This window comes from Nilaparvata lugens, chromosome 1, assembly GCF_014356525.2.
Source record: "Nilaparvata lugens isolate BPH chromosome 1, ASM1435652v1, whole genome shotgun sequence".
In the NCBI taxonomy this organism is placed as follows: domain Eukaryota; kingdom Metazoa; phylum Arthropoda; class Insecta; order Hemiptera; family Delphacidae; genus Nilaparvata; species Nilaparvata lugens.
In genome coordinates, this window is record NC_052504.1 from 86940422 (window position 1) to 86957452 (window position 17031).

At 32.5% G+C, this 17031-nt stretch overlaps 1 protein-coding gene and 1 long non-coding RNA gene across 3 annotated transcripts in view; both read left to right on the plus strand.

The window, feature by feature from the left end:
- The window catches only part of LOC111054382 (huntingtin), a 75945-nt gene extending 63656 nt beyond the window's left edge, over window positions 1-12289 (plus strand). For both annotated transcript variants that reach the window (XM_039419484.1, XM_039419485.1), the window contains 10 exons: window positions 2605-2742; window positions 3184-3269; window positions 4244-4356; window positions 5001-5201; window positions 6056-6181; window positions 7078-7187; window positions 8056-8215; window positions 9242-9468; window positions 10239-10401; window positions 12068-12289. In XM_039419484.1, the coding sequence (XP_039275418.1) occupies window positions 2605-2742; window positions 3184-3269; window positions 4244-4356; window positions 5001-5201; window positions 6056-6181; window positions 7078-7187; window positions 8056-8215; window positions 9242-9468; window positions 10239-10401; window positions 12068-12256 (1513 nt within the window). In that variant the 3' untranslated portion in view covers window positions 12257-12289. The remainder of the gene's footprint in view (window positions 1-2604; window positions 2743-3183; window positions 3270-4243; window positions 4357-5000; window positions 5202-6055; window positions 6182-7077; window positions 7188-8055; window positions 8216-9241; window positions 9469-10238; window positions 10402-12067) is intronic.
- Window positions 12290-14337: 2048 nt separating this feature from the next.
- LOC120348799 lies at window positions 14338-15879 on the plus strand. The gene is made up of 2 exons (XR_005570342.1): window positions 14338-14454; window positions 15671-15879. It is a non-coding gene; the product is annotated as an uncharacterized LOC120348799 (long non-coding RNA).
- The last annotated feature ends 1152 nt before the right edge of the window (window positions 15880-17031 follow it).

The following is a 17031-nucleotide window of genomic DNA, read 5'->3' on the forward strand; positions in this document are numbered from 1 at the left end:
TAAAAAATAAAACTTTTATTCATTGTCTTATTACTTACCTGCATTTAGGCTTGTCACTTTCAGATGATTTCCAGTATTCTTATATATTGTTTTGATCAAGATTGAATTTGAAACTGATGTAATGTACAAAAAATAGAAATTGAATTGACAGAATCCAAGGTCAGGGCAGTGGACTGTGAATGATAGTTGGTATTAATACCTACAAATAAATCTTTGAATTCTGTGCATAAAAATACTGATAGCTTGAAGTGTGGTAAGTACGCCAATAAAAGACTAAATGAATCAACAAGATGAGATTTAATAACAATAAAATAATAATAGGCAGATGGCCACATACAAAAAACAATTGTAAGAAGACTGAGTTGAAAAAATCTTGGGAAAATTACAACATGTGATAAAACGTTAGAGAAATACAAAATTTAAATGAAATTAGGTCAATGACATTAATGACCATTGAAGCCTGACAATAATCGAAAAGGTAATATTAATGATACCTGAATTGCGAATATAAATTGAGTGCTAAAATGAAAAGTTATTGCTGCAAAGTTCAATCTTAATGATTTATAAAAGGAATAATAATAAATGACAATGATTTACAAAAGGAATAATAAATGACAATAAGCTGTAAATAGTGCTCAACAAGTAGAATACATAAAAATATATGCGGCATAGGCCTTCAGTGATTTGAATGTCAAGATAGACATCAATTAGAACGATTAATAGGCGTCGGTGGCCTCAGTGAATTGAATGCCAAGATAGACATCAATAGAACGATAAATAGGCGTCAGTGGCCTTAGATTGACACTTAAGAGCTAAGGGTAGCTAATAAATACAATGTAAAGATTGTCCAGGTTAAATACAGGCGACATGGGCCTTCAATGAATTGAATGTTAAGACAGACATCAATTAGAACGATTAATAGGCGACAGTGGCCTCAGAAAATCACTTGTAAAGCCAAGGGTAGCTGTCAAATCCAATGAATTAATAGGCGTCGGTGGCCTTAGTGAATTGAATGCCAAGATAGACATCAATAGAACGATAAATAGGCGTCAGTGGCCTTAGATTGACACTTAAGAGCTAAGGGTAGCTAATAAATACAATGTAAAGATTGTCCAGGTTAAATACAGGCGACATGGGCCTTCAATGAATTGAATGTCAAGACAGACATCAATTAGAACGATTAATAGGCGACAGTGGCCTCAGAAAATCACTTGTAAAGCCAAGGGTAGCTGTCAAATCCAATGAATTAATAGGCGTCGGTGGCCTTAGTGAATTGAATGTCAAGATAGACATTAATAAAACAATTATGATACATACATAAATGAAAATTGAATAGAACGATTTACGTAACCTGAATAAAATTTTGAAGAGGAGATGCAGCCAGGCAGACAGGCAATGACTCCGCAATACCCACAGGAACAGGACATCAGCAAGCGATGATGTGATCTGGCCATGCGATGACAAGCATGGAAGCGTCCACCACAGCAGGCAAATCCCCCAGTGGAAATGAGAACAGGAGCAAGTAGAATTCCAAACGAATAATCCGACCTTCAAGTTGTGGAATTTTTAGAATGATTTCCAAACGGTAGAGATGATGAACTTGAAAGTTTGAGTTTCACGAGGTGAAGCCAATTGTAGAAGAATGGCAATTGAAGCCCACACGAGGTTGTGAACTTGACAAAGTTTATCAGCGTAAATATGCGAAGAAATCGATGAATAGTTGAATCACACTTGAAGAATAGAATAAATGAATTAATTTGCAGAAGTAATTCACACTTTAAAAACGTTCTGTAGATCAAATAAATAGCGATAAACGCCCACACGAGGTTGCAATTTTTGACAAAGTTTATCAGAGCAAATATGTGAAGCAATCGATGAATAATTGAATCACAATTGAAGAATAGAATAAATGAATTAATTTGCAGAAGTAATTCACACTTTAAAAACGTTCCGTAGATCAAATAAATAGCGATAAACGCCCACACGAGGTTGCAATTTTAACAAAGTTTATCAGAGTAAATATGCGAAGAAATCGATGAATAATTGAATCACAATTGAAGAATAGAACAAACGAATTAATTTGAAGAATAATTCACTTTTAAAAACGTTCCGTAGATCAGATGAATTCAGATGAAAAGTTTAGACCGGGCGCGAGATATGCACACCCGACTATACTCCATTGAAAGACAAGCAGTAAGCTAGATGCACTAGCAACAAAAAGGGAAGGCGGAAATGTCAGCCACGAACGAAAACGTTTGCAAACGTTTGGTGAAAAAGTAATAAATATCTAGAAAGTAAGGTGCCTAAAGACAAAATAAATTCCAAAAAATTGAATAGTACAAATATTAAAATTGCAACGGCAAATAATAACACGACGAATAATAAAGGAAACCAACTTGATTGGGGCAGTAACGTGAACCTTGACTGTGACGTCACTGGCCAGCGCAGACGGACAAAATGACGACATGATGTCTACGTAGTAGCGGAACGAGTAACAAGTGGAACCGTTCCAATAAATGCTTTGTCAGATTTTACAGAATTGATATTCCAAATCTTATTATTGTAACTGAAATAATGAAAAATCGAATTAATACATTTTTTCAGTTGGGGAGCAAAGTATGAAGCAGCTACTGATGCGTTGTATTGGAAACTGAATGAATTGGAGGAGAATGCGTCCAGTCAGGTTTATCTTCCAAGGTTGAATGAACGTGTCAACGTCGAACGAATCAACTCGACTGATAGGCATGTATTATGATCAAATCTTATTCATAGTAATTACATGTTTCACAGTTGGAATCCAACTTTGTAAGTACGAGTGCAATACGTGCAATACGATATTTAATTGCAGTCATTCCCTTACAGTTATTTGGCCTAGGTTCTAAGAATGAGTGCTCAATTTTGAAGAAATCTTGCTTTTCATTATTAGAGAGAAAATATCGATTACTAGGCTACTCAAGTAGGTTGTGGGTGGTGTTGAAATGTTTGTTTTGACTTTGGAGATTGATTTTCCAGAACTAATTTTGTTCATATTTAATTTTCAGACTTCTCAGTTATCAATCTTGTTCTTAAAAGTCAGTTTCGTCTCTTAACCTGACAACATTTGCAAGCATACAATTTATTGATATATGAAATGAATCTGATTGATATTTCTTCTTTGAAAATAGTTTTTTATGGTTTTTCCAGGTATGGGTACGGACAAGTATCAGTCAAGTACCTTAAAACAAATGTTATGTCTTCTGATGAGCGTGCTACTGTACCTGCTGAGTCACGTGAGTATGAAATGTTATTAAAAAACTCATTATCGTTCAAAAAAACTTTACTATACAGTATGAACACAACGTTCAATTGCTAAGGAACTGAATAAATACCCCTACAAATCTTCTTGGAAACTACAAAATTATTTATTTTAGTTGAGCTGATGTAACTAATAGAAACATGTAATATAAATGTTCTAAATACCTACGTATTTAGTATGTAGCGTATATACGGCACGAACTTTATAGGCTGTACCAGTATGCAGATATAGCCACTGTGATGCGAGTTCGCAGGCTGAGATGGGCAGGACACCTGGTACGAGCTGACGATGCCTACCCCCCAAAGATGGCAATGGAAGGGAAAATATATGGCCGGCGAAGGAAAGGGCGACCCAGAACAAGATGGATAGACGTAGTGGATAAGGATGCAGCAGTAATTGGGGTGCGAAGATGGAAAAGTGCAGCGGTGGACAGAGATGCTTGGAGGCGGAAATTGAGGGAGGCTGTGACCCTCGCTGGGTTGTAATGCCAAATAAGAAGAAGAAGTATATACGGCACAGTATGAGAGACTATCAGCGTCACATAGCTTCATGAAAAAGAACTACTAGGACTATCGGCTAGGACTACCGATAGTCCGGTCTGAATTAACATTGAAATTTGACTATAAACACCCTATACCATGGGATATCTTCTTATGATAGTACCCATTATATTGAATATTTTGCTTATATTTTACAATCAAATCACACTTTATTCGGGTAACAAATGAAATAACTTTAAGATTGCTCCAAAATTACAAAGTAGGCGTAGTTCTGTAATATTTTCCATATCTGTGAAAAATGCTGTTATGTTTCAATTTAAACCTATGTGTAAGATCCAGTTTATGTAATACAACTAGCTTAGTGTTAATACTTTATTTCTAGATGTAATTAAAGACTCAATTTGCTCAACCTCTATGCATCATTTATATGACTTCAATTTTATTTCAGAATTATGTAAAATGTGCTTGGAACAGCAGCAGAGGCTAGCTAAATTATCCATTGATCTACAATCTTGTCTTCAATTTTTGTTAGATTTGTATTCTCAATGGATGCATCCGGATGTGAGTATTAATACTTTAAAATATTATTAACATTATCTACTTCACTACAAAATATCATATCTTTCATTGATTGTATACTATAATTCAACGCTGTTAGGTCATCATTATTGATGTTTTGTAACTAAATAATAGTTTCCATAGTTCAATGATGCAACGCTCTAGTCGTCACGACTAACCTGGCCAGCAGATTGTACAACTTTCTAATTATTATAATTGCTCATTATAATAATTATTGTAATTGCAGCACTATTATTAACTTATTCCATTGTAAACATTTTTTGATTTGATTGACACAGAACTTTCCAATTTTGTTTTTAATATTAAAAATGGATTTATTTCAAATAAAATATTATTGTCTCACAAAAAAATCACTGGTTACACATGTAGTATATAATAGTATATGTAGTTGAACAAAATCAAAAGCCGGATCAATTATAACCATGATTAATTTCATGAGAACCAATCAGAAAAGGCTTTTTCGAAAATAATGCTTCTTTGATTGTTTCTCGTAGAATAATCATGATCAAAATTTAATCGGCTTTTATTCAACCGGCACTAGTACTTGGAATTATTATCACTTGAAACTACATTTCTCATGAATTTACTTTTCGTATGAATTCATTTACAAATTATTAATTTTTCAGTGTGGAGTCTCACTGAATGTCCTGTTGGAGATAGTGCGGTCCACAATCTGCTTGTCGGATTTATTCCTAGAACGATCTCACTTCTCATGGATGCTCGACATGTGCCTTGAACTCTCCAAAAGTCATCCGGTCGAAGATGAGATCATGCATCAGTATTTGCTATTGGCTGTGTGTAAGGCTGCTTCCGTCCTGCCAACCCTGGTAATTATTAATATTATATCTAAATTATAAAATATAAATTTATCACATCTCACCCGCTAATCAGTTGTATTTAGCTCTGATTTGCACCAGAATTTATTACAGTAAACGCTGTAACCTCAGTTCACAGCTCAGGTCAAGGATAGGGTTCAATAATAGCATAAAATACTTCACAAATCATAGTAACAGACGCAACAGTAAAGACTGTAACCTCAATCAAATCATTTTATTGCCACAGACAAACACTTTACAATTTGTATCGGCCACGTCAATATTACAAACTATATTAGAGATCATACAAACGATTCATTTCATTCTCAGTTCATTTCTCAAGTCAAGAATATGACAAAATATCTATAGAATATTTTCAAATCGTACTTCGAATAAACAAAAAAATGTAAATAGTTCAGTTTTAGTTTTTGTTAGAAGACTCGCTATAAAAATGTTTTGTAGATTGGTTTCTGCAATAATTATTGCTGTCAGATACTTTAATATCCCATTCATCCCTCTATCATACCTGTGCAATAAAAATGTTGTTATAGTACAATAAAATTCTTATACCATTTATTTTTATATTCGCATTTTTTTCTGAGGGTGATGCCCACATGAGCTCTAGGCTTGTGTTTATGATATCGAGCGTAATAAATATTTTATAAGCATATTCTCATAAAGTTAATGTGAATTCCAGTAGAACGCTACTCTCCTCATTCTTTTGTTGCTTTATAAATTTCCGTATTGAAGCTTCTGGAGGAATATAATCAGAGTACATATTGTATTGGAAAAATATTGGATAAGTAAGTTATATATTCCATTTCATATTCATTTCTCTGACTATGTGTTTTAATTTCCATTTTCAGGAAACAGATGTGATAGAAAGAATTCTCAAACTATTAGAAAACGCTTTAAAAGCTTCTTTTCTTCCGGCAAGGCATAGTGCACTACATGGTCTATTATACTTGCTACAAAGTCATCATATTCTCGAGGTATGTGTTCTCATATCAATAAAATGAAAATTTAAAATGAGAGCATACTAAAAATGTAATATTGTCTTTTTTCTTTAACGCTTGTGAAAGAAATACCTCCCACGCTTATTCAATTAACTCAGAATGCTGTATTTATAAAAATGTAATACTTTCATGATTTCTCAATTGGCTTCTATTATATATCATATTGAAGCAATCTATACTAACAATTTTTTTTTCAACTTTAGTATACTTTTGCTTCTATACTTTTAAACTGTCTTTCATATGACTACCCTAATAATTTCCAACTTGAATCTTGATTAACATGTCTTGAGTAGAACTTTACTCGTCTAATATGTTAAACTTTCATAAAAGAATTAGTTTTTGAGCATTATATTTTTTAAAGTTATCAACTTTGAGAAAAACTATAGTCCTTATAAATTAGAGATAGATGACAACATTTTTATGGTAATATATAAACACTTCAATCAAGTCCTGTGTTTAATAAGTACAATAATTTTATTCAAGGGTGAATTAATGAGAAAACTTTGAAAAGGTCTAAGTGATAATAACTTTTTTAATATTATTACTTTGAACTACCCTGAAAAATTCAAAATCATAACAGCTCCTCACTCAACAAAGATACAAATTTTATTAATTTGGAAAATTTTGTAAGTAAATATAAAATTTAACAAACAACTTTATTTTTGCCATCTTATTTACTCATGTGTGCAGTCTTTTTATTAGTATCAGTCTTGTCATATTCTTTTTCTCCCATAATCCCGACTTTTAAATAAAAGGATAAATATTTTAAATCACTTTTTCGAGTAAATGGCACACAAGAAACCTCAAAAATCAATCTCCAATATTATTGATTAGGATATTTCAAAATATTAAACTTCCAATTTCTTTTTCAGACTGAAGAACCCGTAGAACAGAAACCTCCTGTCGTTGATACCAGGCAAAGGCTGCTACAAGCTTCGTTGGATTTTATTAATAGAAATTTAACCAGTGATGTTACCTCAGAGTAAGTTCTACAAACATTTTAATCTATTTCACCATAAGAATGCAACTCACCTAAATCAATATGTTCTATCAATATTGTTGATTAATTTAATTATGATTGAGTGAAATACCAAATAATTAACTCATATAGGGTGTTTTTTATAACAATATTAGTGTGTTCCACGCATCTAAGGCTATTAAGCCTTGTGCACACCGGTACAAAACGTGTGACATTTTGTCATCCTCGCCTCATGGATTTCACACCGGTGTGCGCAAATCTTAATAAATTATTTATAAAGTAAGATTTATGAAAAGAAAAAACATTTTTCATAATTGTTATCAATACAAATTTAATGTATTGAAAATTATGTTGGCAGATAGATAAATCATGTATAAATGAATGAAATTATGTTCATCTATTCATATTTAGAAGTTGAAAACACTTCAATTTTATCATTTTCATTTTTAAAACCATGTGATACCAGTATTTTAAATAATATTAATCATCATACTAAAATTCAAACATCACCGACACTCAAATTAATTATTATTATTATTCATAACCGCTAATAGTTATTAAGACTCCGTTGTAAAGGAGATAAATATTTGATGTATCCTCAAAGTAGGGTAACATCTTTTACAAGACATCTTATATTCGTTCAGTTATGAGAATAGTGTAAATTATTCACTAATACCGGATCTTCTATTACAATATACATTGTAACCATTGTACAATTCAATCTAAATTTGGGAAAGGAACAGTCTTGGGCTTTAAGCCTGTTTTTCCTTTCCCAATCATTCATAGTTAGAATGATATCGTATGTATCAATGTATAAATAAATAAAATGACATTGGCCATATATAATATTTTTATTTTTGTGTTTTTGCAGATCAAGTGAAGAAAGTTCGCTAACTTTATACGCTCTAGTTTTTTATACTCTGGAACATGCCCCAGAAACGCTTGTGAAAGAAATACCTCCTACGCTTATTCAATTAACTCAGAATGCTGCTTCATCGAAGTCTATCAACTTATACCAAGCACTGATTCAGGTAAACAATTTTTGTCCATTTTTTCATTAACACTCTTATAGAATGATAATTCCTAATGAATATCTTATGAATACCTTCCTTTGTTAGGAGACCCATCTAGTTTTATCTTAGAGCTCATGTTAATCATACGTCATTCATACACCTACTACACTCATTGAAAATTGTTGACGTATGACATCTAGTATATTATTTCATTCACTTATCAATTTAAGTAACGAATTTCATATGAATCTCTTTATTTTTTAGTAGACCCATCTAGTTTAATCTTAGAGTGAAGTGATCTAGACTACGATGAAGTTCATGTTAATCATGTGTCATCAAGTTAGGATTAACTTGATTACATACTTAACTATTGACATAGAAAATGGTTACTATTAATACTATCATCAGCATTAGTTTGATGTTAGTGAATCTGCTACTCCCGTTATAAAATGTGGACATTTGGTAGTTGAAGATGATTTAGTCACGAGAAAAATCTCGGTCCCACAAGACCGTTGCAATTTCAATCATTCTTTCCTGACTGAAAAAACCCAACTTCATTATTCATTTATACAATTTGTAATTTGACAATTTCCACTGAGTCTGATGTGACTCATATTGGTTCAAAACAAAATAGCACTGCACATAAATAGCTAAACATAATATAAAACTGAATGAAAATATAAATCTTTTTATCCGAAACATGTCGTGACGAAATAATTTGAAAGGGTACTCAGATTTATATTTGTATTTATATGTAGGTATACTAAAGTATAAGGTAATATACTTAAGTATATTCTATACGTTTATTTATTATATTCTTCAAAGAAAAGGAAAAAATACTATAAAGCTGAATTATAATAAATCACTACTGTAAAGCAATAACGTGGATCACATAGAAAAAAAGATGAAAAGGTAGACAAGAAAAATATAATATCGAGGAAGAGACATCTTTAAATGTTTATGAACTGTCTATTGTATTATTGTGGATTCGATGTTTGGTCATTTGCAGTATTGAAAGTGATTTCCATGCCATTTTGTTTCCAGGGATTGGATAGACTGGTTCTGCTTGGAAAGCCCGATGGTATCAGGGAGCAAACGACGAGGCTAGCCACAGAACTGCTAGCGCAATCGAATCCAGCCATCTTCCTTCCTGCTCTACAGCTGCTGCTCTCCTGCACCTATTCGGGCGAATACGACAAGGCTAGAGAAAGAGAGGATGATGCTGAGGTTTTCGTAGCTGCCATTGAAAAAACATCCACTTTATTCAACAGGTCTAGTGAAATTATAATCCTATTAAAATACCTTTAATGGAGCAAAGAGTGTTTTTATAGGTAGCCTATCGTGAAACTACAATCCTAATCAAATAGCTTTAACGAAGCAGAATGTTTCAAAATGAATGTTTCTATACATTTACATTACTATAAAGAATAAGATTAAATAGTAGTTTAGTAAGTAGTTGAAAGTTTCATTAGTATACAAATCCTTAAATTAAGGATTGATGAAGTGTAAACAGGTTTCATAAGTATAATCATGGAATTAGGGCCAATCAAGGTCTAAAGAAAGACACCAATTGCTGTGGAGCCATATTAAAGCCATATTCATGTGGGCCATATTAAAGCTATTTTGGCGGCAAATTACAAAATCGAATCTAATACGAACAACTTATTCGTAATAAAATCATGCATTAAGCAAACAATCAAAGTTTTTTATTATATATATTCAACAACTATTAGACATACTTCAAAACTAGTAGACTAGATTCAATATGACCGTTCTGCAATGCATCATGGGATCGTGTCTTGAGCTCTTTCTTAAAAATAGACAAGATGACAAACTTTGTTTCTTTCATTGTGTTGTTTCATGAATTATTTTTCATTCATTATGGAGAAATATTTCAAAAATCAGTCACAAGGATATGACTTTATTGCAAGAAGAAAACCCTTTTAAAAGTATACTTCCTATGAAATCTTCAGTTTAAAACTTCAATTGTTGCATATTTCCTATTTATTATATCAATTGAAAGAATACTATGTCTTAACAGAATAAAACGAGCGTACCCAGTCGAGGCTGAATGTGTGTGCACAGTTCTTCCATTCCTGCTTGGAGACTTCTTTCCTGCTGCTAAAATTCTATCGAAAGTAATTGGCGAGTTTCTGGCGCCAACTCAGCCTCATCCACGATTGTTAGCACCGGTTGTTTTTAAGGTAAGTTCAAATATTTTGCAGTTCAGTTTTTTATACTTCAGTTCAATCATCAAGCTTTTACTGTATGTGCTGTAATTTGTCCATATGTACATGTCTTGTTTATGCTGTAAATTTTACTCGGATTCATTCATTTCATTTTCAATCATGAACCCATTTTACTTTCCTTGCCCTATTACCATAGGTAAGGAAAGTATTGCTTTCCGAAAAAAATTGAGGTACCCGAATTTCTAGATTTCTATACGTTTCAAGGCCCCCTGAGTCCAAAAAAGTGGTCTGTATGTGTGTGTGTGTGTGTGTGTGTGTGTGTGTGTGGTGTGTGTGTGTGTATGTGCGTCTGTGTACACGATATTCCATCTCCCAGTCAACGGAATGACTTGAAATTTGAAACTTAAGGTTCTTCCCATATAAGGATCAGACACGAACAATTTCGAACAAATCCAATTCAAGATGGCAGCAAAAATGGCGAAAATGTTGTCAAAAACAGGGTTTTTCGCAATTTTCTCGAAAACAGCTCCAACGATTTTGATCAAATTTATACCTAAAATAGTAATTGATAAGCTCTATCAACTGCCACAAGTCTCATATCTGTAAAAATTTCAGGAGCTCCGCCACATCAATGCAAAGTGTGATTTTAGATTCCCGACTATCAGGCTTCAGATACAATTTAAACAAAAAAATTCAAGTGGAAAAGATTGAGCATAAAAATCTCTACAATTAATGTTCAGTGACATTTTCACCTAAAATTGGAAATAAGCTCGAAATTCGAGAAAATGTGTTTATCCAATAAAGCAAACTGTTGGCAACTGTTGATTCTATTAAATCATTCACTATGAAGAGATAGCAGACTACGTGTGTCTCCAGCGTTATTGTCCTGTCACCAGCTGTCAGATCTTTGAATAGTAGACTTGGAATGTGCGTGTACACTTGCGTCAGGTGATAAATTTTTATGACGGCAAGGAAAGTTGTGTGAGTGCGCCACACCAGATTTTTCCCTAATATTCAGCACTTGTACATATTGAATGAGACAGCTTTTTGAAAAAAATATTTACAAATTTAAGTTTTTTATAACCTATTAAAATTATCTTCTTGGACTAACCATTGATTTGGTTTGTATTTCTTAAAACCAAATCAATTTTTCATCATCAAAAACTTGATAATGTAAAGAATTCCTCAATTCTTTTCTATAAAGGTTCTACTTATCTTTTCTCACTGTAATTGCAAAAAACGTTTCTCTTTATTAATATGTATACCCTGGTCCATGCGCTTATATACTGAGTAATTTCAGCTCAGCTTTGCTGATGCTAGGGTTCTATTTTCTATGAATTTATAATGTATACTTCGTGTATGAGGATTTCTATCTATCAATTTACTGTTCTTTGAGTGATATTCTTGATTTTCATTAAGCATCTCAGCACTTCTACTATGGTTCTCAAAAGTCAAAACACACTAATATTGAACCTAGAAAAGGTTTTTGTTTAGATGTTTGATAGCAAGTGTATTACAATATTCAACCAAACATCAATTCAAAAATAATTTTCTATCTATTTTACTCTTGTAATCCTGACTGTTCTGCTCCACATTCCTACCTCTTTCCACATATATTATTTACCTATACATTTCTTAACATTTCGATGTCAATTGAATGGATTTCTATTGCATTTTGCAGGTGTTTGACCAAGCGTGCAGCGAAGACCAGTTACCACTTCTGCAGGCATGGGTTGTGATGTCACTGGGCAATTTCACGCAATGTCTTCCCATGCCCATGGCCACCTGGTGTCTCAGCTGTTTCTTCATCAGTGCTTCCACCAACCCCTGGCTCAGAGCTCTGTATCCTTCTCAAGGCTGCTATTGCTAACAATCCATATGTGTATCAAATGAACCTGTTTGGTTACTGTTGCTAACTGAATTTAGGCTGCTAACTGCTACTGCCAACTGAAGGCGAATTGCTAACAAATTGTTCTTCATTGCAATTGACCATATTTATCTATTCTTATTTATTTATCTATTCTCATACAGAACTAGTATGTGTCATTTTTTAACATTATTTATTTATTCTCTTACAGAACTAGTATGCGAGGCAAACCGATAAAAACCTAAAACTTGCCTCCTTAATACAAGCTACACAATACAGATGTTATAAAGGCAGTTCTTATTCAATTGCATTAGATTATATACAGTATTCATTGAATTTGAACAATTCGTTCTTCATTGTGATAGATAATATTCGGTTCATATTCTATTGAATTATATATATATTAAATTGAATTCTATTATATTTTATTGAATTATAATATTCAGTTTGAATATTCAATTATTATATTCAGTTGTTATTGAATGTTAATTTAATTGGATGAGTAATTGAATTTGAAAAAGAAAACATGAAGAATTGAATGTTGAGAGATGAGTAAATAATATTGAATTTATGATATTGGAAATCATATATCTTTAATAGATCCAACAAAATCTTCTTTTCTTCTATATATATAAAAGCGAAATGGCACTCACTCACTGACTGACTGACTGACTGACTAACTGACTGACTCACTCACTCACTCACTCACTCACTCACTCGCAGAACTAAATATCTACCGGACCAAAAACGTTCAAATTTGGGAGGTATGTTCAGTTGGCCCTTTAGAGGCGCACTTAGAAATCTTTTGGCAATATTTTTACTCTAAGGGTTGTTTTTAAGGGTTTAAAGTTCGTCTTTTAGCATGTATATTCTTCTTCTCCCAATCTCTTAATTATAATTGAAATTTCCATATCATATGTTACTATAGAACTATAATCTAGATAGAGTACCTCTTCGAAACAGTTGTTAACTGACAACTAAATAATTAATTCTGTCAGTTTGGCATTAAGTTGAGTTGACTTTGTTAGGTTGGCACCAAGTTGAAGATTTAAATGCATTTATCGCGGAAAAATTGATTGGGCGCTGCTACTCCAATCCTGGGAATATTATATTACTAGCCGTCAGGCTCGCTTCGCTCGCCATATCCGTTTAGCCAGACGTTTAGTCTGGACCCCCGACTGGATTGTCGTAACATATGATAAAAATGCAGGCGATCGAAGCGAGCCTGACGGCTAGTTAAATGATAATTCCAAAATTTGTAGGCAAATATTTGATCAAGTTATTATATTGGTAATCATATTTATCCATGAGAAATCAGTGCCATTACCTACATAAAGTGATACAATTGAATGTCTAAAAGATTTCAATTGAGAGAGGTCTACTAAATATTTTTTCTATGTCAGGTTTTTCCTCAATTATATCTTTCGACTCATTCGTGTGAGAATATTTGTTTGTTTGCATTTTCTTACTGCATAAATTCGTCACTTACTAAATTAAAGTAACTTGAGTATCTGAAGTAATTTATTTTCTAACTTGAATTGACTAGAAAATACAGTTAACTGTTTAATTAGTCAAGTAAATTTAATTAAGAGATTGAGCTCAATATTTGTATGATAAAGAATGAATAAATAAACAGTGAATTATTTATTAGGTGATAATACAGAATTGAATGATGAACAATTCGAATACAAATTAATATTCTTTATAATATTATTTATTGATTGATACAATAAGTACATCATCAAAATGATAGGGAGGGGAAAAATAAGGTAACCTTGTGCTATTCCTCTCTCAAATTTCGACTAATAGCAGTTTAAAGTGAAGTAAAGTCATTTTTCACCTTAATTTTCTATCCAAAATAATTGTTTATTACTTTCAAATCATTATCTTAGATAGATTTAATTTCATTAAATATCAATTCAAAATCTTTAAATATTTAAACTCTTTAAAATATTTTATCTTTAAATATTTGAATTTTTCATATTGTTTCGTTGGATATTCACATATTTTTTATACGTTGTGGATAAAATTGACTCTTTTTCATTATAAAAAAAAAAAATTTTCATATAACATGATGTTGTTTCCACTTTATAGCTTGCAGACGATTCTCAAAAACAAACGTTTCTACGCACATTCAGCGAGGCTGCATTACAATCACCCAAGAGCCCATTTTCTGACATTATTGACAGCATTTCGCAAACGTGAGTACCAACTGATTACAATTAAATCTATCAAATAAAATCTGTTGAAGATCTATTGTGCTGATCTTCCCTGTGAAACCTTTACTATATTGAGAAAGAATAGTGATTATAAGTCGAACTAAGGTTCAATGCACTTCAATCAAGATATGTGCATAGGATATCTATAGATATTAGGATAATGTAAATATCAGAAATCGAATCAGGATTAATGGGAAATAATGTCAAAAGAAGAATAAAATTGAGAAAGTATAATCTGATTGTATAAGAGTGTTTTCTGTATCAGATATCAGAGAGATCAGAGTGTTTTCTGATTCTATAATACTGATACCTAAGGAAAGAGAATTATACAATCTTGAAATATTACTTTGAAACTAATTTTCAACGCTAGTAGCCTACCAATGTATTTTGGTGAAGACGTTTCAGTAGATGTTCCTCTTGCATTATTTTCTGAAACGCATATACTTGCTATAATTGAAGAAAACTATTGAATTTAAAAATAAATTAACTTCATCAATCAGAATTTGTAACTTATCCATATCATCTGTCATCTTATACGAGGATTGTCTCAGAATCAAGTTACACTATTTTCTTATAACTCAGTACATGACAGGTAAAGGCTGTAATTTTCAGGGAAATTTCTTCCAGGTCCACCATGTACAGAGTTTTAAGAATATAGTGTATTCAATTCTAAGACAATCCTTGTATTATAATATAATCATCATTCATTTTCAATTGCTTCTCGGATCATCTTGACTTGTCATTCGATTACAGTCGCTTTCGTAGGGATTGTAGGCGACTTCTGCGAGTGTTTTAATGTGTCTCTTGTCTGTTGAGTTGTTGTTAAATGTTTGTTGAATCCACTTTTGCACTAGTCCTCGAGGGTATGATTAGTACTGATTTTTTTTATTTGTTCATTTATTTTTTTCTATTATTTTTCCTCTTTGTTCCATTGTAATTTTTCAATATTTTTTTTCTGTACTCTTACTATGTATAATGAACTATTGTAATTGTGTTGTTATGGAAGCAATTTTTGGGAGAAATCCTGTATGCTTCCATGTTTCTCATAAATAAATAAATACATTTTCGATTCTTCGTTGTTTCCAAAGAAAAACACATGCTTAATTAAAAACTGTTAATTTATCTAAAGTCCAAATGATTACATTTTTGTAGATTTGTACAGCAGGTGCAGATTATAAACTCATTATTTTCTTTACAGATTACCTCCACTTTGACTTCCATCGAGAATATCTTGAACTAGCGCTTGTTACATAGCCGAGAATATTGTATGATACATGTTAACTGTTGTTGCAAAACAACTTAGTGAGATCAATTTATGAAGATTCGCTGTTATATTTATTTATGTATATAGACTGTACTATTTTATCGTAAAGTAATGGCATAAAACATATTTTTTCTGTTGAAAAATTGTTTCATTGATTAATGAGTCACCCAATGAATAGATACTAGATTATAAGTACGTTCAAAATTTTCTTCAGGGTTACGAATATTCACTACAGGAAGGTTATTCAACTTACCTATATGAAATTTGTACGTACAGATGCAAGGATTCAGACAGTTTTTCCAACATATATACAGATGTTCAATGTATGCTCCTTTGGTGACACGGCATACGTCAACACGAAAGTCTAGCTCTTGCCAAACACGCCCTAACATGTATCTGCTATCTTAGAACAAAAACTCGACGATGCTAAACATGAAGGAATCCAAATTAGAGAAGAGAAGGGCAGGAAACCCAGGGCAGAGGGCAAGGGCAGAGAATGACCTGGGAACCCCACATGAATTTCGTTTCTGCTAGGTTATCTAGGGTTATCTTTTTGTTAAGGCAGTTGAAGAATCTTGTACCTGTCAAATACCTCAGAAACTCATATTTTGCTTTTTTCCAAAGCATAATTGCATACGGAATTTTAGTATATGGAAACAGCTGCCATATCAATAAGGTCTTGCTTTTGCAGAAAAAGGCTATCAGAATATTGACAGGTGCAGGGTATCTAGATCACTGTCAACCTCTTTTAAAAAAACAAAAGTATAATTATATTGACGACCAGTTGATTCTCGCTTGCACAAGCAACCAGTCTCGCTGAATTGTTGGTACCATGCACCAATTGAATTGTCACTTGGTGGATCCTTATGACATTTCAACCGAAACGTACGTTGCACAGTAATTACCGACTTTGGCGAGTAAAATTCTAAGACACAAAACGACTTCTCGCTTCCCGTGGCAGTCATTTTCTCTACTGTCTACACCTAGCGGAAAACGATCAACCAACTGCCCAGAACCCGTAGGAAAAAAACTGTTAGTGGAATAGTTTTTTGTAATGAATTTTCGTAACCCCGAAGAACATTTTGAAACGCCCTGTATATTACTACGTAAACTCAAATAGAAACTCGACGTTCGATGTGTGTTTGGATCTAAATGATTATTTATTGTAGAGCATACATAATATAGATAAAATGACTGGAAAGCTGTATTAATAATATTGTTTTTTTCACCTGCGAAACAGTTAGAATAGTACTCTATTTTAGTTATATTCAATTCAAATTGAATTGAGAAAATTA